Genomic DNA, 23,177 nt, shown 5'->3' with positions numbered 1-23,177 from the left:
GGTCAAAACTTTTTTTTTAAAGTTTTAAAAATGTAAGTTGTAACAATACTCTTACCCTGGGACCCAGCCAGTAGCGTCTGCTATGTGTGTCTGAGTAACCATTGCTGGTGCAGGGGTATATGGACTCCCAATCAGAACACTTCCTGAACTGGTTAGTCTCTGTGGTGTGCTTATAATCTGTAAAGTTGAGACAAAGAAAATAATATTCTTAGTTATTAAGAAAAATCTACAGGCACAAAATAATGGTGACTGCTAACCTACGTACAAGGAGGAAACTTTATTGCCAAAAATGCACTTAATATTAATCATCTAAAATATAAGCAGCAATACCTTTGATTCATATATATCCTAGGATCTTAAAGCATAGTATCCTGAATACTGACATCAGGTCATAATGCAGGTTTCAGCAAGCGAAGAGCAATTTGGAAAGATTAAGTTGGCAACTGACAATGTTTTAAAAATTAAAAAAAACAAAACAAAACAATAAAAAGCTTTCTTTGAAATTACGGAACCTAAATCCAGTCAAGCTTGATTTATCAGAACTCAGGTAACAACAAATTAGATCTTCACAGTCCAAAATATATGAAAGACATTATACTAATTATTAATTATACAAATAATTTAGATAGTATATAATTTTATCTTTTAATATTTTAAAAAGTATTTCCTTATGTCATTAAATATTCTTCCAAGACATTTTAAAGATAGTAAAACATTCTCTCATGTAAATTTATTATTCCCTGTTAGATACATATGTATATTCAATTATTCAATATTATAAACATGTTGCGATAAACATTTTTATACAATGACCTGGCCTTAATTTCTATTTCCTAAGGATAGACTCCAGAAAAGGAATTAATGGAACTAAGGGTATGGACTTTTTAAAAAAAGTTTCTTGGTATGTGTTACCAAATTGCTTTCCAGGTCTTATAATTTTCATCGATAAACTGAACATGTCTTTTTCCAAAAATGTTTATAATAATTAATACAAAGACAATTCAGAACTCTAGTAACATTTTTTAAAGTATTTTCATCAAGAAAATAAGGGGATGTATACTCCAATGAATGGGAGAATTAATGAAACAAGACTGTCTCTATGTGAATAATTGCTGAAGGAGTTGCTGGGTACACAGAGGTTCTCTCTATTTTTGTATACTTTCCAATAATGTCCATAATGGTAAGGTTTTGTTTAAGTCTCAATCAAGGGAGAAAAGTATCTATGTGCACATATAATTTTTAAATGACAGCTCTAAAAAAAAAAGCTATATTTCTACTGTTTTATGTAGTTCAAAATGCTAATTAATTTTTGTCTCCTTGATCAAATGAAACTTATTTCTGCAGCCAGGAGCTAAGTTGAGTCATAAAGTTAGCTGCTAACTTGCTCCATACTGAACCAAATGGAAGGATTCATCTGCATTTCAAACTCAGTTCAGAGTTAGTAAAGTCTAATCAACATTTATTCATTTACTAAATATTTAAGGATTTTAGTTACCTTCTGTTTGTGTTTGGCATTATGCCATTTTAGGGCTAGGGAGATATTACTATACACAAATGTCTAAGAAATAATTTTAGTAAGTTAATTCTATTAAAGAAATAAAAACAGAAGACAGTAAACACTGACATATGTCTGGAGAATTCTGATTCTCTACAATATGCCAAGGACTACAAGACATTTATTGAGGAGCTTGCCTGATAGAAAAATATAAATACTAGACAATGTGTTTGGACTTCCTACCTCTTCATACATCCTATCCCACCTCCATGCCTCCATTTCAATGCAAGATCTTTAAGGACAGAGTGAATGTTTGCAGGGCCTAGCACAATGCTCGTAGGAAAGGCAAAATAAATATTTACTGAACTGAGACAGAAGACCCAACCTGATGAAAAAAAAAAACAGCTTCTCTGTTCAATGACAGGATTACATAAAATCCAGTAAGAAAATACTCTACAATATAAAGGACATAGTTTTCACCAATCACTACATCACACATTCAAATGTTCTCTATCATAGTGACCCTGAGTGTGACAGCTTAAGAAGGAAAAGTTGAGTATTTCATCAGTCTCTGGTCTATTCTATTCCTACAGCAGGAGTCTCCACAAAGTAATTCTAAGTGTTTCAATTTACCCTTAAAACAGACTGCATTACTTGTGCGGTATTATTACTAAGGAGTTCTTTTTCTTTATCTTTTTCTTTATCTTTTATCTTTATCTTTTTCTTTATCTATAGTAGCCTATAGTAGCCTCAGTTTTACTTCATTTTCTTTATCTATAGTAGCCTATAGTAGCCTCAGTTTTACTTCATTTAAAGGGATCTGTAAAAGAAAAAAAAAAGAAAGCTGGAAGAGAAACAGGACATAGGAAAAAAATGGTTACCATTATTGAGAATGACTGTGGAAATGAACTGCTGCTATGTTCAATTTTTTTTTCTTTCTCTACGTAGGATTTTTAGCTGATATTCTTTTCTGATCTGAGAGTGATCAGCAATACTCTGTTCCCTTATCTTAGCATAAGGCCTGGTACATAGTAAGTCCTTAATAAACATTTCCTGAATGAACAAATTGGAGAGATGCTAGACTTGAATTGGAAAAATAAGTTAGAAGTTCATGAGAGATGCAATGAGTTCTTAAAACTAGGCCAATGACAGTTGAGTCTTAAGAAACAAAAGCCAAGGAAAAGTCAACAGAACTTGATAAACCACTGAATATAGGAAAACTATATAAGTGTTGAGTCAGACATGCTTTATAAAACTGAAGCTTAATTTTAAAATCCCAAATTAAAATGAGAGGTAATTAGAGGCAATTATTTCTAATACTCGGTTGATCTGATAAGGAAAATGAATGTTTACCTTAAATTTCAGTCTTCTGCCCTCTTAAAAAAACCAGACGATCTTAATTTACATGTAATCATGTGGTTTCTTTGACAATAGATTACAGTTAGGCTATAAAAATCACATAACAATTGTATCTCATTCTAGAGATTTTTCTGCCCTCAATCAATATATCTTAGGTACTACTGCCATCTACAGTGAGAAAAGCCAAAAGAACATCTATATTCAGAAGAAAAAAAGAATCTATAATTGTAACATGTTAAAGGATTTCATCACAAAATTTTAGTTTTCACTGTAAGAAATATGCAGTTTTTAACTATATTAAAATAAAGATAATCATGAGATTATCTCATCTATATACACAGATACCTTTAAGGAAACGGCAAGTATCCCAAACTAAAACAGTTACTGCTACTTTCTATTACACAGAAAACAACTTTTTTCTTCCTTGGGGCCCTCTGAAATTTTTATCTACCCTTAAGATTTGGCTTCAAAGAGAATGTGAAATTTAAATTTGCTTTAAGATGCAAATGAATGGCATTTTATTCAAGAATTTTCTAACTAAACAAATATTTTTTTAAAACCATAGATGAGAAATCGAAGGTGAGGGGTCAATGTTCAAAAAGAGGAAGAGAAAGAAATGGCTCTAATTGGGATTGTACAACAATTAGGAAATCAAAAAGGAAACTCTGATTCCTGCCCAAGATCTAAGACTGCAAAAGCACCTCAGAATTAGGGAGACAAATAAAGGCCTTGGGCTGGCCTGGTGAAAAGAGAGTCCCAAGTCTCCTCTTCCGACCTTTTTTTTGCTGACTCTGAGGTTTGCAGTACTTGGATAAGTAGTATACCTGATTACTTACCCTTGTCAGAACTGAGGTGTATAAAGGCTTTCATGTACATTAGCTCGAATTGACAACAGAAAGAGAAATTATGATGTTTCCAAAAGAGAAATTCAAATTTATCATAGCAGCATCACTGAAATAACAACAGGAAATAGTCTCTCAAAACAGAGGAGTACTGTAAGGGCCAAACTCATAAGAGTTCAAGTATGTTTGTTTAATTTTGGTGTATATAGAATCGCATTTCAAAATACAGACTTTAAAGTGAGGTGCCTTATCTAATTTGCACCTACCATAGTGGCCGGTAAGGGGCAAATGCTTAGCAAATGTTTGAAAATATACCCGAAACTACCTTGAAATGGGAACACTTACCAGATCTTAAATCTCTATGAAGTCTGGAGCTAGATTACATTCTTCAAATAGTTACAGTAAATTGTGTAAGAACTTTGGCTTGAATTCTACAGATAATTAACAGTCCTCAAGCGATCAGAGAAAATGTCATGTCTTGAAGACTTTCTGGAGCCATTAAGTATGTTAAAAGATATTTTTGTCTAAATAATTCTATGTTTGATTTAACACAGTCCACAGTACTACACATTAAGGGCAAATTTCATCCTTACTGCTCTATAGATGAGAACACGTAAGCACTGACAATGAAGAGTTATTGTTCAAATGTTTATGTACTTTTGCTAATGGTGGATGAAGCCATTTAAATTAGTTATACAGTTTTTAGAGTAGTTGCATGCAACTTCATAAATAAGACTTTCTAAAAAAGTGCCACACACTTCAGGCTCTAGCATAATTAAGGAAATTCCTTCAGAGAAACAGTTAAATATTTCCCATTTTCATCCATTATTTCTACTGTTAAAGATTAAAATGAATTGGCATGTTGTTTTCCCCAAATGTCCTTTAATCAAAGAGTTTCAAATTCATAGTTCCAGATATAAATTAACTTATGGGTCATGTTCGATTTATATGAGAGCACATAGTTTAGGGCTAAGGGAGAAAAGGAAGAGAACATAAAAACGACAGAATTCTAATCAATTTAATTAAATAACTAAAAACAAGAAAAGCCTCGTATAGGGCACAAAAACCTTAATATTGCACATCCAGAATCCACAGAGTCAAATATGCGAAAATTAAACATTAAGCAGCACGAGGCCTTTTTCTCAAGACTTAATCAGATACATTGAAATAAAAACAAAACTTTTTAAAAAGTGATTAAGAGATTAATATTAGAACATTTGACCAACCATCTTTGGAACAATTATCTTTTACATTCTTAGTTTTACCTAAGCAAAGTTTCAAATTCTAAGATTTGATGATTTTCTTACCATTTGGGGTCCAACATTCACATTTATTGGTTCTAAGGTTTTTGGTAAAATCTTTGTTGGTGAGTTGGTATTGGCAACTGGAAATGCAACAAATGAAATGTTACCTGAAATGATATCAAAACACTGGGTTAACGTTCTGCAATGTCAAGGCCACCTTCTAACCTCATGGTCCTAACCTCAGTTTTGCTCATGTAATTTACGACAATCTTAATAAGTAAATTAGAAACAAGAAGGCTTACTGAAAAGCCATACCAGCAACTGCTTTGCTATAGTGAATACAATTAGTTCTGCTGAACAGAAAATCTGTAAATAAATAATTCAGTCTATCTGACAATTAACTATTGGACTTTTAGTTGATTTTTAGAGGAAGAAATATTTAGAGAATACATAATGCAAAGCATAGTTTATACCAGAGTTAAGAAATCCTGTTATATCTTTATCAGACATCATAGAACAAAAAAATGTATGAAGTAGAACATGAAGTAAAATAAATATTAGAATTTCTTTATAGGATAATAAAAAAAAATTTATACTAAAAGATACCATGTTTTCAAAATGTTGAGTTGGTAGTTTTTTGAAGTTTTATTACAATAGAGAAAAAAACGTGATGTTACGTAGGTTAATAATGTTAGAAATTGTGAGACCTAACATATAGTGTTTTCAAGTGATTTCGACACTTTAAATTTTAAAGTAAGTGGCAAAGTACCACCCCTGAAATGAAAAGCCAACCAATAATCTTCTGAACTACCATATCGACTACTTAACTCGTCCAAGACAAATTTCAGTTTACCAACATTTCTCTTAGAAAGTAATAATGTCATCTAATAAAACAAAGGAGATCATCCAGGAAGTGTGTAAAAGAGAGTCAAAATTGAAACCAGGGGGAAAAAAAACATTTCAGAGCAGGACTAGAAAGACACCTTCATCTCAGTCTCCCTCCTCAGATAGCCCTTCCCTTAGCTCTTCCAAAGCTCAATAAGGCCTAAAACCCAAATCTGCTTCTCTTTCATGTTCTCAGTCTTGGTATACAATTGAGCCTTGGTATATGATCATCGTCCACCCAGCGACCCAATCCAGAAGTCCTCAATCCCCTTCTCATTCGACTGACCACCACAGCCCACTTATCTCCTTACCCCGCTTCCTTGATGCCATTGGCACTTCTTTAACTGGGAACTTTATCAAATCAGGTTTGAATGTAGTTACCATGTTTTACAACCCTGGCTGTTCAGATTATTTTCAGAATTATCTGAAAAGCAATAAAAAATACCTGTACCTGAGTCCTACCCCCTGAGCTGCTGATATAATTGGTGTGGTGTCAACCTGGGCATTGGGCTGTTAAAAGTTCTCCAGATGGTTCCAACGTGCAGCCAGGGCTGAGCACCACTGATCTAACTGGATATCCTTTCTACTTCAAATAGCTCTCCCAGCCCCTGCACACATCTATAACAAACCAGGCTGTCAACTGGCAAAACTGTTCTGGACACTCCCCTACTTAAGGCCTTCAAAGACTTCACAACACTTACTAAACGCCGTTCAGACTCCTCAACATGGCACAAAGCTCCTGCTTGGAGATCTCACTGCTCGCTGCCTCCCTACCCAGCTTCATCTTCAGCTTCTGACTCCACATGCACTCTACATTCCAATCACATGAAATGCTGTCCAATTCCAGAAAGGCCCCAGTTCAACCACCCTGGCTTTGGTGTATACACCTTTCCTTCTGCTGAGAAGTCTCTCTGCTGGGACAACAGTCTCTCTCCCTACCTTCTAGTACTTCAAAATGGGATTTCATACCATTTTCTGCTTAAAGGATAACAGCGTGAAATATACGACTATTGATTCCATTTTACACATGAAGAAATTGAGATAGAGTGAGGTTAAATGATCTGTACAAGTTCCCATAGCTAGTGAGGGCCATGGCTCCACCTCTAAAGCCTGTGCTTTATGTGTCACCTTCTCCTTAAAAGCTGTCCCCCGCTTCTATAGTTCAGGTCCTGGATGCCCTTCTTCTGTTTTCCATAAAATCTATTATCATTTACTTGTAATTCTACTATAAGTGGGCTATGCCTCTCAGCTTTGTAGCCTAGTATCTGGTTTAGTCCCTGGCACAAAACTATACAAACAGACTGATTAGCATAGATTACCTTTCCTGATCTGCACGCTGTATTTCCTGTAATGCATCCTAAACTGTATCTCTTCTCACTTTGTTACAGGTATCATAACGAAATAAATTTAAATACCAGGTCCTTTGTTTACTATTTTCGAAACATGACTGAACATTCTTATGAAAGTTTTCTTAATCTGTAACTGTGCAACTGATTTTTTTAATATGACATGCATAATTTAACAATTGCTAAAGATTAAGGTTATTATCAAAACTCCCCAATATGGTTATTCATCTACTTAAGAATCCACTTAACTGGAGAATAATCATCTATGATTTTAGGGGGAGAAACAGCTATGTAGTTGACAGACATGTGCCATAAACACAGTCCCCGGCGGGAGAGGAACACACCACAGACTCATGTGAAGAAGAGCATAGCCCTGAAAAAGTCTGGGTCTCCGGTGGTTTTTAAAAATGACCTTAATGCTACTGAATGCTTAACATGAGAGATCTTCTCTGATACACTGTGTTAGAGCAAAAGTAAAAAACTCGCCAAAAAAACCCCACAAAAAACCAGTGAAGCAAACACAAAAAGATAATTAAGGTTAGGGAACAGGTTGATCCTAATTTTAAACCTAACACTAAAGGAAAATTAAGAATATAAAACTTTGGTCAAAAATTAAAAAAGAAACATTGAACCCAGATCTGTCCTGCCACTTAATACCAAAAGAATTTAGAGGGAACTTAATAAATTTGACAAATTGATTCTAAAGTGTATCTGGAAGAGTAAAGGCAGAGAATCGCCAAGAACATTTTTAGAGAAGGAATAATGAGGAAGAGAGAACTTTAGGCTACCAGATTTCAAAATCATTACATAGCAAGAGTAATTGAAATAATGTGATACCGGCTAAGAAGCAGATAAAGAAACTGACAAAACAGAAATTAAAGTCTAGAAATTCATTTATATATGAAAATTCTATGTATCATAAAGGTAGCATTTCAAATCAATGGGGAAAGAATGGATTACTTAAAAATGTCATTGAGACAAAAAATTTTCCCTTTAGATAAAAGAAACCTAGATTTCAATTTCTCATCTGTACAAAATAATTCCAGAAAGATCAACTATTTAAGTATAAAAATAAAACTCATAAAAGTATTAGAAGAAAATTTAGAAGTAATTTTTAGAAGTAATTAGAAGTAAATTTTTTTTTTTTAATAATTTGGGGATGAGGAAGGCCCTTCTAAGCATGTTACAGAATTTAGAAATCTTAAGTAAAACCAGAGCAATAGATTTGACTACCTAAAAGTAAATATTTGGTAAGTAGCATAAGCCCCAATACACTTAAAAGACAAATATCAGAGTCGGTAAACAAATTTGCGACACACAGGTCATTATCCTTAAAAACATTTTATTTATTTAACTTCCCACTTATAAGTCAATATAAAAATAAGCTGAGTACATGAAGAAATGTAAATGTCAGTAATTACATGAAAAGATGCTTAATTTTAATAATGAAAAAAAAAAAAACACTTAAAAAGAAACCTTTTCATCTTCCAGATTGATAAAGATGAAAAAGTTTGATAATGCCTGAGTTGGTAAAGACGTGGCGAACGGGGTATATTTTTTAAATGTTTACTAGGTACCTACTACATGTACGTCAAATACTAATGCTAAGCACGACGGATACTCAGTGCAAGTGACACTGTCCCTTGCACTCAAGGAGGTAACACATCTGTCAGTGGAGGGAGCACTGGAGAACCCATCTGGAGGGTGGTCTGACAGAACAATTAGAAGAATAATGGAACTGTGTGTTAGAGTACATAATTTTAAAAAAGTGTTTTAAAAACAATTGCATGCATTTTAAAACCTCTTTTCACATCAACAAATATTCTTTCAACTGCCCTCCACGGCCTAAGTGGCAAGTAGATCCTTAGCCTCTGCAAAAACATCGCAATTAATAATGTGTACACTCTCTGACCAGCAATTCCTCTGCAAGATATATAGCATAATAAACTAAGCAGATAAGAACAATTAAATATGTCTTAGAATTGCAACACTGTGGATAAAAGCAAAAACCTGGAAACAATTTTAAATGTTTAAACATCTTTTGGTGCATGTATATGATGGAATATTATACACTCTACCCCCCTACAAGTATGTACTGCTGTCAAAAACTGTTCCCATTATAAGAGAATATGATTAATATGATTCTATTTACCTTAAAAACTACACATACACATAAACTTACACATGCGTAAAGTCTGGCGAGATAACAAATTTAATAGAGGTTAGCTCTGGTGAGTACTATGGAGAAATGCTTTGTTTTATACTTTTTTATAATTGAAAAAACATTTTATGAACATGCATTCACTTGTTTTATAATTTAAAAAGCAATTGCCAATCTGAAGAAGAGAGAAAGCAAGAATCAGCCACAGCTGCTGAAATAAGATGAAGATCTATAAATGAGGTATGTGTTTTTTCAATTAGTAAAAATGAAATATGCTTTAGAAGCAGTTAAAGGGGCTCCACTGGGATTTCAATAATTAATATCCAGAAATAAAAGCCATGTATGTATTAAGATAAAATTTACTTTCATCAAATCAACTGGGTTCAGCAGCATAATTTTTTTTTTTTTTTTTTACTTAAAAGGACCTATTTCAACAGGTTATAAACATCCAGTTTCCTGAAATTTCAGTCAAGTTAAGAGAAGTAAACCAAACTAAGTCTAAACAATTTTTCATAAGTACCTGGCCTTAATTCCTACCCTCTTGGCAACAGGGGCCTGACACTGTCCAGAAGCCAATTCTTGGCACTTGATGCATTTACTAAAAACAAAAATTTTAAGATAAGCCTGGATTTTGGTTCTCACAATTCCCTGAATTAACTAAATGAGATTAATCACCCAAGAAAGTGGCTAAGAAAAACAGCTAAAACCTTATGCCAAATCTTGACACAGGCACAAAATTTTGGCTCAAATTTTTTATTTCAATTTCTTGAGTAAATGGAATCTTTCTGTTTTCCATTATAACTGTCTAGACACCAAAGATCGCTTTCACTCATAATTCTTTAGGGGGTTCCAGTTCTAGTTAATCACCTTCAATATGTGCAATTAAAATGAAAAAATTCAGTCAAATAATTATAATTTGTCTACATGATGCCAGTATGTTATTTTTTTTCACAGCGCTGACTTTCTGGGGAAAAAAATTGTGTTTTTGCCTGAATTAGCTTTTGGAAAAACCTTCTTAACCCAAGCTTGTATTACATCCTCCTAGAAGAACCAAATTAGTAAATAACTGCAAGAAAGAACATGCCTATTTTATGGGTTGATAAATATGTCAAAGCAGAAGTAGTGGTATATCCCATATATACAGGGTCCAACTTCACAGGACAAGCTAACCTACTGCCCTAAATAAAAGCTTAAAAAAGGACCGAGATTGTGGTGGTGTACGTGTTTGTCAAACGTAATTCTATTTCACGTAAATTATACCTTAATAAAAAAATGATGGGAAGTGACCCAGACAATTTTATATTTATTAGTAAGAGACTAATTATAGATTATACAATGCTCTTGCTTTCCCTCTTCTGTTACCTCGATTGGGGCTATTTTTTTTTTAAGTTTATTTTTTAAATAGGTAGTTCATGTATTTGTCTAAATTACAGCCTTCCAGCTACTGTATCTTCTAAGTCTCCTGTGTCACCACAATCTTTCCCTCTCTGCTAGCTCATTCTCGTCAGCGATACACAAGCATTATTTCTTTCATCTAAAAAGCCAACACAAAACCCAATAATTTTTCTTAACTATGCACAGCTCTCTGGCTACCAACTCATCATTTCTATTGCCTTCTACAGCAAAACACAAAATCTGTCAACATTTGCTGTCTCCACTTTTCCATTTTTTTTTTTTAACCCACTCCCATTTCTTCCCCACAGCTTCACTGAAATAGCTCTTCTCAAAATCATCTCCATGTTGTTAAATCCAATGGTCAATTCTTGGCTTTCGACTTACTTTAACCTATCAGCCATATTTGACATTAAAAAAAAAAAAAAACACACACCTTCTTTTGAAACACTCTTCACTTGACATCCAAACCACTATTCTTTATTGGTTCTCCTAACACACTGGCTTCTTCTCAGTCTTGACTGCTGGCTCCTCCTTGCTAAAAATATTCAGGAGCTCTTTAGTTTGGCCCTCCAACTCTTGCCTGTCGACTCTTCCTCACTAGGTGATCTGATGGTTTCTACTATGTACATTTCTCCAGATTAAACCTTTCTCCTGAACGTTAGATGTATCCAGCTGTCATTTCTCATTAACTCCATTTTGATGTTTCATAGGTATCTCAAACTTAGCATGCCAAAATCTAACTCCTGACTGCTCCCCATTCTACCCAAAAACCTCCTTCTCTCCTTTTCATTTCAGTAAATGTCAACTCCATTCTTCAACTGTTCAGACCAAAAAAGATCACTGCTGACTTCTTCCTTTCTCTTATATCTTACATTCAATCCATTAATAAATCCTGTTGGCTCTATCTTTAAAATATATCCTGAATAGAACCACTGTCACCCACTCCACTCGACTGCTATCACTCTGGTCCAAGTCACCATCTCTTGATTAAATAACTGCAATATCTTCCTGATTTACGAACCTGCTTCTGCACTGCCCCTCCCCCAACTCTGTCGCCATGCTGTCCAATTTGGAGTCAGTAGACACATATGGCTATTAAGCACTTGAAATGTGGTTAGTGCAACTGAGAGCCTGAATTTTAAATTTATTTCATCTTAATTTAAATTTAAAAACTGAAGCAGTATAAAGTATTTTCCCATTAGATACAGCTTTATTGTTTTGGTAGTACTATATTCCAACATTTCACCTCAACTGTTAAAAATTTAACATTTAATTGAGATGTGCTCTCAGTGTAAAATAACATCAGATTTTGAATGCTAAGTACCCAAAAACATGAACAATGTCTCGTTAATAATTGTTCATATTGATTACATGTTGAATGATGTTTTAGATATATTTGGTTAAATAAAATCTATTATTAAAATTAATTTTATGTTTCTTTTTACCTTTCTAAATGTGGCTATTAGAAAATTCTAAAGTATGTAAGTGGTTCATATTATGCTAGTGAACAGCACTGTTCTATCCCCCACACAGCAGAATAATCCTGCTATGTAGAACAATTCTCTTCAAAACTCTCTTGACTTTGCATCTGTCAGCATAAGTCCTCGTGATGGTTTACAGAGCCCTTTGTCACCTGTACCACTCCACTCTGACCTCATGACCTGTCAATCTCCCTCCACTTCATTTCACAACATTCGCAGAGACTTCTTTGCGGTTCCTTAAACATGCCAAGCAGATTTCTGCCTCAAAGCCTTTGTTCTTATAGTTTCCCCTGCCTGTAACTTTCTTCCCCCAGAGATCTACGTGTCTAATTCCCCAGCTTCCTTCAAGTCTCTGCTCAGTCGTCACTGCATCAGAGATTCTTGACCAGCCTATATCAGCACTTCCTAACTTACTATGATTTTTCACCATAGTACAGGCAGACCTCATAGATGTTATGGGTTCAGTTCCAAATCACCACAATAGAGTATCGCAATAAAGTGCATCGTTAATATTTTGTTGGTGGAGAGTCTTGCCTTTGATTTGTAAAAAATGTAACATCTGTGAAGTTCAATAAAGCAAAGAACAATAAAAGGAGGTATCCCTGTACTTATCTCAATATGATATATTGCATATTTATGTTTACTTGTGTATGTAATTATTCTTTGTCCCTGGCCTGCTCACTCTCAGAATGTTAAACTCTACAGGGACAGGGGATTTGTTATCTCATTCACTGCCACAGCTCTAGCACCTAGCACAGTGCTTGGGACACAGCAGAGTTCAATAAACATTTCTAGGTGAATGAATGAATGAATGAATGGAATGAATGTATGTTTGATGGAAGGATCTGATATAAATTCATGAGACAAGAGTATATAGTGAAAACTAAGTCTCATCCCACCCCCAACCACACCTATCCCATTCCTTTCTCTAGTGACAGCTACTGGTGCCAGTTCATACATAACTTTCCAGAAATATTCTAGACATACATATAATATTTGAATAAATATCCTTTTTTTCCTTACACACATGGTTGAATACTCTATCAGTTTGTACACTGCCTTTTCCTCACTGAATACTATATCTGTCTTAGATGTCTTTCCATACCTGAATATGTAGTTTGCCTCAATATTTACTTTGTTAGCTACATAGTATGGCTATAGCAGTTTAATTATTGAGTCCCTTAGTAATGGAAAGCTTTTGGTATTACAAACATTTTTAATAGTAAAACCTTCTATTACCACAAATAATACTGCAATGATTACACATATGTCTTCATACACACGGGTTGTACCAAATTCCCTTTCAGAAATGTACGAAAATGTCTATTTCCACATAGCTTTACCAACTCAGTGTTATCAAATTTTATTTCTGACAAATTTTAGGTTAAAATAGTATTTGATTTTGATTCTATTTTAGTTTTATTATTATGAATAAGACTGACTTGTTTTGTTTAAAAGTCATCTAAATTTTCCTTCCTGAGAATTATGTCTTTCTATTGGCTGGTGATTTTTTTCCATTAGTAGACCCTCTTTAAATTATGACCCTCTTTAAAATAAACTAGAATTGGAATGATACAGAGAAGATAAGCATGGCCCCATGACACGCAAATTCATGAAGCATTCCGTATTTAAAATAATAATAATAGTAATAATAACGAAGGAAAAATTATTTTCTTCTGTTATACCTGCTGCAAATATTTTTATCAATTTGGCATTTGTCTTTTGCTTTTATATGTGATTTTCTCTGCACATTAAAACAAAGTAGTCAATTTATTCCTTTGATGACTTTTACATCCTATGTAAAAATGTCTGTATATTTAAATATAAAAATAAAGGAGTCTACGGCCATGCCACCCTGAACATGCCCAACCTCGTCTGATCTCGGAAGCTAAGCAGGGTCTGGCCTGGTTAGTACTTAGATGGGAGACCATCTAGGAAGACCAGGTACTGTAGATCTAGAAAGAAGGAAGGAAGGAAGGGAGGGAGGGAGGGAGGGAGGGAGAGAGAGAAGGAAAAAAGAGTAACTGCAAAGTTTATCTTTCTTCCCTACCCTACATTATACATGGACATGCTATGTACATTTTATTTCCATTCCAGGTTTGGCACTTCCTGTTGGATGTATTCTTTGAAATTAATTATCATTAGTTATATACTAAAGAGTGTATTAAATATCCCCCATGGTTTCTTATAATACTTTAATGCCTTCATTTTAAATTTTATATCCTGGACCCAACTGGAATTTATTTGATGTGAGAAGCGAAAGATCCATTTTCCCCCCTCAGATGGCTAATTTTAATGAATAATCTACTCTCTCTCCCCCATACTGATATGAAATGCTATCTTGATCATTCTGTTTATCTGGGTCAATTTACTGACTTTCTATTCTGCTCCACTGATCTGCTATTTATGTGACAGTATCAGATGCTCTATTTCATTCATGATTAACCTTTCCACAAGAGAAGAAGCAGTCAGAAAGTGCCAAGCATGTCTGTCCACACTGCCTGTTTAATCATTTGTTCGTAACTGTTATAAAAGGCTATCGATTCATTTCAAACTGATCACTCATGAGATCAAGTCACATGCTGATTCTGGAAGAGGCCAATTCATTTTGCGCAGAGAAAAGATTCCACAACCTTAAAACGGTATTTCTAATTTCGACCAACCATCTGGAAAGCAATATATGTCACTGACAACAGAGTGGACTAGGGAGATATGATACAGATGGCTTGGAGAATATCTATCACCTTTATCTAGGAAAAAAACTCAGGCCCAATAGATCAACAGTACTACCTTCATAAATGAAACACATATTAATAATTCATAATTAATTTGAAAAGATAGTATAACTAAAAATACCAGACCTGTAAGATAATTAAAATATAGCATATCCATGTATAATATGCACATCAAGATGGGGGGGGTAAAAAGTAAATAAATAAACCAGTTTTTATGTTTTTATGTTTAAACACACACGGATCTTTTTTTTTTTAAAGTTTTCATTCTATTTATAGCTAGCTACTAGTATAGCTAATAACATACGTTACCTATCTTCACATTATAATCCCGTGATGTTGTAATTTGTTGCATTTGCACTCAAACACGTTAACCAAACTTCCTAAGCTTAAATCCAAAGGCCATCACCACTACTAAACTTTTTAACTTGAACGACCAAAACATCAATATAAATGAGAGGAGTGAGAAATAGAAGATAAAAGTTCATTTTATCTCCAAAGTGTAATGGTCAAAGTGACTTCTAGAACCTTCCTTTCTGTATTTGGTTCCAAAACCAAAATCAAACATCCTATAGTATAGACACATAAGGGCACGAGGTATGAACTGCATATTTCCATATATCACAGGTGAGGAAGCAAAAGCCTGGATGTTTTTGCAGCTGTCACAATACAGGACTTCTAAGATTCCCACAAGTAGACCACCTAACCAGAATCTTCCCATGAATCAAAGAAAGGATCCTTGGAATGGCCATAACAAGAAATAGCATGATAGCCCTAAGGGCATACTCCTAAATGGGTCAATAAATCTTTTATGTCAATCTTTCCTACATACTTTCCGAGAGGATTAAATCTGTTCTCTGGGCTTTGATAAGCATTTTTTACTTAGAGGACATCTTTTAAAACATTAGCAAGCTCCTTCTTTATCTGGCAACCAGAACCATAAATGCCCTGGATTCTTCAATTTGAAAGAAGAAGAAGAAAAAAATTCTTTCTCTATCTTCCCGCATGCCAGGATTTAAACAGTTCCTCTTCATTTCTTAAATGAACTCCTTAATTCAAGCTCTGGTATGTGGACTATTATAATCATTTTTATTTAGTTCAAATCTCAAAGCTAAACAATCTTAGAAATCATTTAATCCATTCTCACTAGGTTTCTTTGGTAGGACCTTCCCCTTTCGGTATTTTTTAAATGTCCATCCAAAAACATTTGTCTAATCTACAGATTCGATCCTGCTGTTTTTTTCACTGGCTTCTTTACCTTTAGTTAAAACACATCATTTTGTCCTTTTTCTATTACTTCAGTCAAGGAAACCTTTTAATTCTTAATTTTCTCATTTCTCTTCCACCTGCTTACTTAGAATTCCCCATTTTAGGACAATATATCTTCTGATTAATAATGGAATAACTTCACCTTGTGGCCTCGAACAGCTTGGTTTCCCCAACCCTTCAAATCATTTCTTCCCCAATGTGCCTGGTTATAAAAGGCCAAGGAGGCGAGAGGAGGAGAGGGGAGTGTGCCTCTTATTCAAAACACACCTTCCTGGGTTCCACTAGACACCTACAGAATTAGAAGCGAGGTGGGAATGTGTGTTTTGAACAAGTGCCTCAGATGATTCTTATGATCAGGCAAGACTGGGACAGACTGCTTCAGGTTTCCCTTTCCTCTTTGTTCAAACTCAGGAAGGAAGTGATGGAGTCTAAGTAGATTCTTTCTATGACACTCCTCTCCTTTTCCTTTTTAAAAGAGAAAGGGTTGAGTGACTCTTATTTTTTCCGTCTCATAAATGGTATATCTTTTCATGTTTAGCCTATTTTCAACCACTACTTTTAGCACCATCACCATAGCCAGGACACCCACCAGATGGCACACGCATTGTTTGTACGCCCAGTAAAAGAGAGTGAGCTGAAAGCAGCACATTTTATCTTGTAAAAACAGCCACTGAGTGGCTAGAGTAGATCAAGGCAGCTGGGTGCAACCACGAGGATCAGAATTTATGAGGATTAGAACACCCAAGGGCTCCTAATTGGAAATCTCATGAAGGAGCCCACAACCCCTCTGAGATGGTACCCTGCCTCAGACAGTGTTAACAAAGAAATTATTTTAAATGTACAATCGAGAGAGACCTTTTTCTAATATTTATCAAAGGTGTCAATCACTGAGGACAGATCCAGAATTACAAAGTTGTGTTCTTAAAATAAATTTAAAACTTTAGGATGCGAACTCAGAAAGACCAAAGACCCACGAATTAGAGTTTCACAGCAGTTCTTTCCATTTCTTAGCAAATAAAAAAGGGGATCACTGCATTCCATAATACAATATTACGTAGCTCATTCAACACTGTGATGTTATCAATATTTTTATTTCAACATGTTCTACTTGAGAGCTATTATCGAAGCTACCTTTAATTCACATTGTGAAGAGCAAGAAATCTTGAACTTAGGCATCGATACCAACAAAATTTTTGTATGAAAATCTTATCTATTAAAGGATTTTACAAACTTTTATAAGTAGGTTCTACTGGGTCTACTTGGCAAACAGTAAGTGCTCAGTTAGCAGTCTCTTCATTTTTCTATCAGAGAAACTGCTAAGAGAGTTGCCAAATTTTGCAACACAAGTGAGTGAGCAAAGTGCCAAAAACTAAGCCTCCCTGCTGATGAACGCCAGCTTCAGAGTCGAGATCCAAAAGTTTATTTGAAAACTAGTTGCTTGAAATTTGGTAGAAAGAAATAATGTTATTACACGATAGGTTCCTGGATCCAATCACACAACAATTAACTCACAATATATTTAAGGTACAATACTCATACTATTTTACCTGCTCCTAAATAATAATATAAAGGTTTTCTTTTCAGAAAAATATAGACATCAGACAAATCTTCCCTTTGACCTCCACCCTAGATATGAGAGATTTTGAGGTTGCCATGGTTTCTGATTGCATACACATATGAGAGGCAGAGAAAACATCTAAATCAGTCACTCTCTGGGTAGGTATTCTGACTTGGAGAACAATGTAGAGGTAAGGTTCAGATTCCCTAGACCTCAATTTTGTGCTAGAAAGTTCATATATAAGGCAAGAAGAACCCCAGAAGTCTTCTTCCAGTATATAGCTCTTAATCTGAAAGGTTAACAATCACATTTACTTCTGCATTGTTGTTGCTGATGCTGTTTTCTTTGTTAAATAACTTACTATCGATGCTTACATTTATAATCATAAGTGATATTCATTTTTTGATAACTATAATCTATGATGCTGTCACAGTTATATACCCCATGTGGGACCATCAACTTCTTTTAAGGACAGTCTAGTCCATCAAAGCGATATATTCTTTGGTTAAAATTGTAAAAGTTCCAAACTCATAGTTTATAAATTCATTTTAAACTCCACGACAGTTATTTTACTTAAAGAGGGAAAAAAGCTCCAGTGCTACATGTTGCTATTCCTTAAAAAAGCAAAATGCACACAGACCTATTTTAGAATATCTTGATTAAAACAATGATCTGAAAAGCCTCAAAATCTCTAAACTCTGTCATCATTATTTGAAGCAAAGAAAATCTTCAGGGCAGCCCACAAATCCCAGTTAAGAGCAAGAGAAAATTTTAACAATCTCCTTGAATGTTGATCTTTTCCAGTCTTCTCCTTAGACCAACTGAATGAACATTTAGAAAACCATTTAATATTTGCTCCATACATAAATTTTGAACAATGGTTCAGAGAATTTTTTGGCTTTAATGTATTACTACTAATTTTACAGTGTAAAGGTTGGCAAATTTTTAATTAGTAGCTAATATGTGAAAGATCTGGCACACTGGTTTTATAAGAGTTAACTTTTCAGAAATTGCATAAAGATTAATGTGTACTAAATGCACACTTTCCAAGAGCACAGAACTTCTCTTCATGTTATTAGTAAACGGAAAGGTTTTTACTTTACTCATTATGAATTCCACAAATGCAAAATTTTTAAATTTTGATTGCTCTTATTGCATGCATGTTGCTTCCAAGCTCTTCCGTCCTACTCTTTCGAGCAGATAAACATTCTCCTCTTTCCATTAGCAACCGACTTTAAGCTATCTTTCTTTTTAAAGGTAAACTGCAACACAGCATTTCAAGTAAATTCAAAATATTTCTCTCACGTTTCTTATTCAAAGATCTTTTGGAATAAATCTCATGCTTCTCATTAACGATAGAATGATCTATCACATACGCAAATGATGTTTCATATTGCAATTACATTTTGAGCCTTAGTACCTATTGTGCAATTACAAATTGTTGCAACCTCAGTATTCCTTATATATTTTATAATGGCTTAGTTTCCCCCTTAATATTCTATATGATTTAATGATCATTTTTTCTATAGCTTCAATGGACTAAAATTAACTTTCTCATATTTTCATTAATTACACATATTTTTAAGATGAAAAAGCCTCTTCAAAAGGTATGTTACTCAGAATATATTAGCCTATACTGATTCTCAAATCCTGATTATAAAAGAATAAATTTAAATGACTAAGTTTTATTTATTCACTGATTAAGTCAGATTTATGACCTGCCCTCCCATTTCGGCTACTGTGAATTTTGAATGAAACTACCTCAATTGTAACAGAAGAAACATCTGTTGTTTTTTTTCATCAGAGCTTTCCTAACTGAAAGAAAGGCTCTCTGCCTGACCTCTCCCACTTCCCCTCCCCACCCACACTAAGTTGCTTAAAACTTTTAAGTAAACCTATTATTTAACATTTTACTGTATCTACTTAAAATGTCATTGTTTATTTAGAAACATTCGCTTCCTTATTAAAGTTCAAAGAATGAGTACATGTTACATCAAAAAACAAGAGATGTGACTGGCAGAATGTTAACTGTAACTAAAATGCAGACTTCAAGAGTATACTTGAAGTGATCAACTCAATCAAATTGTCACACATTCCCAACTCAGTATTGTTTAGGGTTAAGATTTTCTTCACAGTATCCAGATTCATATAGGATCTTGCATGCTATATTTCTTTGCCAATCCAACACTAACATAATGGCAGTCACTACCCCAAGAGGCAGACACCAAATGGTGCCACCCACACTCTCACACTGTGCCTCATAATAAACCATAAAGCAGTGGAATGCACCAGCCCCTTTATGAGCAAACAATGCCTGAGCTTCATTAGAATACAGCTGACATTTTCAAAGCACAAATACTTTGAAGAAAAATGTACTGGGAAAAAAAAATGTAACAGCTATAAAAGCTGAAATATTTTTTTAAGTGTCAGGTTTATTCCAAGGATCCTGAGGAATCATATTTTGCTGCTGACATTTAAAAGTTTTCATAAATGGAAAAAATGTATAGTTGAAGGCAAAGCTCATTTTATTAACTATTAGAAAGAAATGAAAGTAAAAACTATCACTTGAATTGCATCCACAAAGTAATAACCATAAAGTACCTTTAAAACTATTCATTTCCTCAACTGATTCCTTAGTTCTTGAACGAAGAAAACTGAGCTCCGGAATTGTTTTCACATTTTAATTGATTTATATAAGTAACTGAGTGATCAACTAAGCTTACTCTACCCCTCCCCCCCTGCCCACCCCAACCCCCATACTTTGTAGTTTTCCTGTCTGCAACAAGCAAGGACGTCTTGCATTCAGCGTGCTCCTGGCTATTTATCAAGTTAACATTGCTGCTTTTGAAAGAACATAAAATAAGCGCTGTAAAAACTCACCCAGCAGTACTGAACAAAATAATCTCTCTTACCTGGTCTAAAGAAGCATGCCTCTCACTGCAGCACCAACACTCTACAGTCTTTGTTACCATTCAGTGGAAACTTGAGACTGTGTCAGACATAAGCAATCGAGCTCAGAAAGCTCAATTTAAAATACTTCTCAGTAAAACTAAAAAGATGCTCAAGAAAACTGTTTAGTTAACTGTCTTTAAGAAGACATATGAATATTATCTAATTCAACAAAGCCACTTCAAAAGAAACTGGAAGTTAAGGTCTTAAGAGACAAAGGGGTCTTTTTATGTAGAATCTTGCTTTCTTATCGCTTTTAAAAAATGCTTAAAACAAAAGTGGTGAAACAATAAAATACCTAGCTCCAAGCCCACATTTTTCTAAAACTCATTTGAATTTTAACTAGCTAAAAAAATATATATATATATATATTAAACTTACTCATGAAACCTGCATAATTGGAATTATACATGTCAGGGTATTTGCTGGCTCCAAAGCAGTCACAAAACAGGAGACCTTAATGCATCTTGAAAGCAGAGCAAAAGCACCATGAGTTTCAGAAGAAAAAAAAGGAAAAAAAAAAAAGAGGAGAAACTCCTGAAAAACTGGTTGAGGCTTTTCAACCTGTAATAACTGTCCAGCTCTTCAGGGAAAGAAAAAAAAAGTCCTGGCTCTGCCCCCTGAGATAGCAGGCTGTGCTTCAATGCCAAAGTGAATGACAGGCCCATTTCTGATATCAACGAAGAGCAGCTTAGTCGTGCTCTATTTTTTTTTTTTTTCCACTTTCCCACAGAGTTAGAAGTTCTAAAATTTTCAGGTTATTGCCTTTGTATCTAGGGTTAAGTACCTTTCTCCGTTTTCTCAAGAGAGAACCCAATTATGCTGTCCTAGTTTTTTTAATGATTAATTAAAAATACACACCTAACCAACTTACTCGATTATTCCTAGGCAGGAAGCCGAACAAAAGACGACCTCTTAAATTGCTTTCCAAATCTATCCTCTGCAATATCAGATCGTCATATGACTAATTATTAATATTAATGTTTTTCCTGCACTCTGATATGTGGGCACAAGGAGAAACAAAAAGCAGGTAAAAAAAAAAACCATAATAATAGGTAACTGAGATTATAAAATTTTCAACTAGTTAGACGTAAAAATTATTTGCAAAAGTATATGTCTATGATTATATGAATTCAAAACGATAAGCATTTCATTCAATGACATATTATTACTGAATGCCTATTATGAGCCAAGCACTATTTGGGCTTTGGGGATACAGCAGTGAACACAACAGACAAAAGCCAAACAAAAATCTCTGTCTTTAGTGAGCTTATTAGTTTAAATGTCAGTTCCTTGAGAGTACAACTCTCCTATATGACGAAGGTACCTTTGCTTATTTGATTAGTTACCATCTAACCTGAACTGTGCCCCTCTGAAAGTATGCCTTGACAACAGCTCCAGGAGGGCAAGAATTTTGTGCTTTGGTCAGTGTGGTATTCCCAGCGTCTGAAACAGTGCCTGTTAGACACTCAAACATACACGGAATGAAATAGATCAAAGAAAACTTTTTCTTAGTCACACTTTTCTTTGCACACAGACTATTACACAGGCACATGGAGATATGTCAAGAATGATATAGTATAGGGTATAAATTAAGGTCGGGTTGCAGATATATATATACACATATATTAATTTAAACTTGAAAATACAACCTGTGTGGCCTCGTATCTTCAGATTCTAAAATCGGGTATCGCTATCACATGCGAGGTCATTATAATAGTTGAGTAAAAAAATTGGTTAAAATTCTACACACTAAATTTTTATGGACTATCAGATTTCAGAGGAGTTTTAAATGAAAAGAAAAAAAGAAACTTGGAAATTACACAGTATCTGGTCAGTTTGTGTATTGAAATTTTACATGTTTACATCCATTTATATACTCTTATCGAAAATAATGCTAACCTCCCCATCTGCTTCTCATCATTCTTGATCACCTTCAAGAAACCACACAGAGAAAATAAATGTTCACCTCTAACTTGTCACATCAGTCAGAAGTGAACACTCACGTTACCCAAGGCTAGGATATTCAAGGACTAGATATGGTCATACCTACTCTGTCACAGTCTTAAAACGAAAGGTAATAAAAATTCCCAGTCCTCAGGTACACTCACCGCACTAATTTTAAGTAGCAGAGCATTCCTACCCCACCCCACCTGATCCCCCAGAGCCGAACGATGATTACAAATTCAAATATGAACTACCTGGAATATTCACATATTTAGTATATGCTTTAACAATAAACCTAACAGTAACCCAAGGTCCGGAAGACATGTGATAACTGAGGTCACGTAATGGATAAAGTAAAGTGGGGCCAAAGTAGGAGTCCATCGTTCCCGCAGAAGCAATTTTTCTTTTCCCTGGCTATCGTTCATTCTTTCTTTCAACAAATATTTACTGAGCACCTACTATGTATCAGGCACTGTGCTAGACAGCAAACTGGCCTGCTCTTTAGTACTGTCTA

At 34.5% G+C, this 23,177-nt stretch overlaps 1 protein-coding gene, 1 non-coding gene and 1 pseudogene across 6 annotated transcripts in view; 2 read left to right on the top strand and 1 right to left on the bottom strand.

Annotated features, from left to right (window-relative positions):
• TFDP2 (transcription factor Dp-2) overlaps positions 1–23,177 on the bottom strand; it is a 120,186-nt gene that overhangs the window by 33,634 nt on the left and 63,375 nt on the right. For 2 of the 5 annotated variants that reach the window (XM_011357430.2, XM_023529082.1), the window contains exons 1-3: positions 20,680–20,753; positions 5,004–5,107; positions 56–177 (exon numbers count right to left, since the gene is read on the bottom strand). In XM_011357430.2, the coding sequence (XP_011355732.1) occupies positions 56–177; positions 5,004–5,006 (125 nt within the window). In that variant the 5' untranslated portion in view covers positions 5,007–5,107; positions 20,680–20,753. Of the gene's footprint in view, positions 1–55; positions 178–4,041; positions 4,061–5,003; positions 5,108–20,679; positions 20,754–23,177 lie in introns of those variants that run through there. The other 3 variants (XM_011357427.2, XM_011357428.2, XM_023529083.1) reach the window with 2 other exon arrangements.
• LOC111738122 lies at positions 13,739–13,840 on the top strand. The gene has a single exon (XR_002779704.1). It is a non-coding gene; the product is annotated as a U6 spliceosomal RNA (small nuclear RNA).
• On the top strand, positions 14,046–14,164 carry LOC111738140 (annotated as a pseudogene).

Source organism: Pteropus vampyrus, unplaced genomic scaffold (assembly GCF_000151845.1).
Source record: "Pteropus vampyrus isolate Shadow unplaced genomic scaffold, Pvam_2.0 Scaffold35, whole genome shotgun sequence".
NCBI lineage: Eukaryota > Metazoa > Chordata > Mammalia > Chiroptera > Pteropodidae > Pteropus > Pteropus vampyrus.
This window is presented reverse-complemented; position numbering and strand designations above follow the sequence as displayed.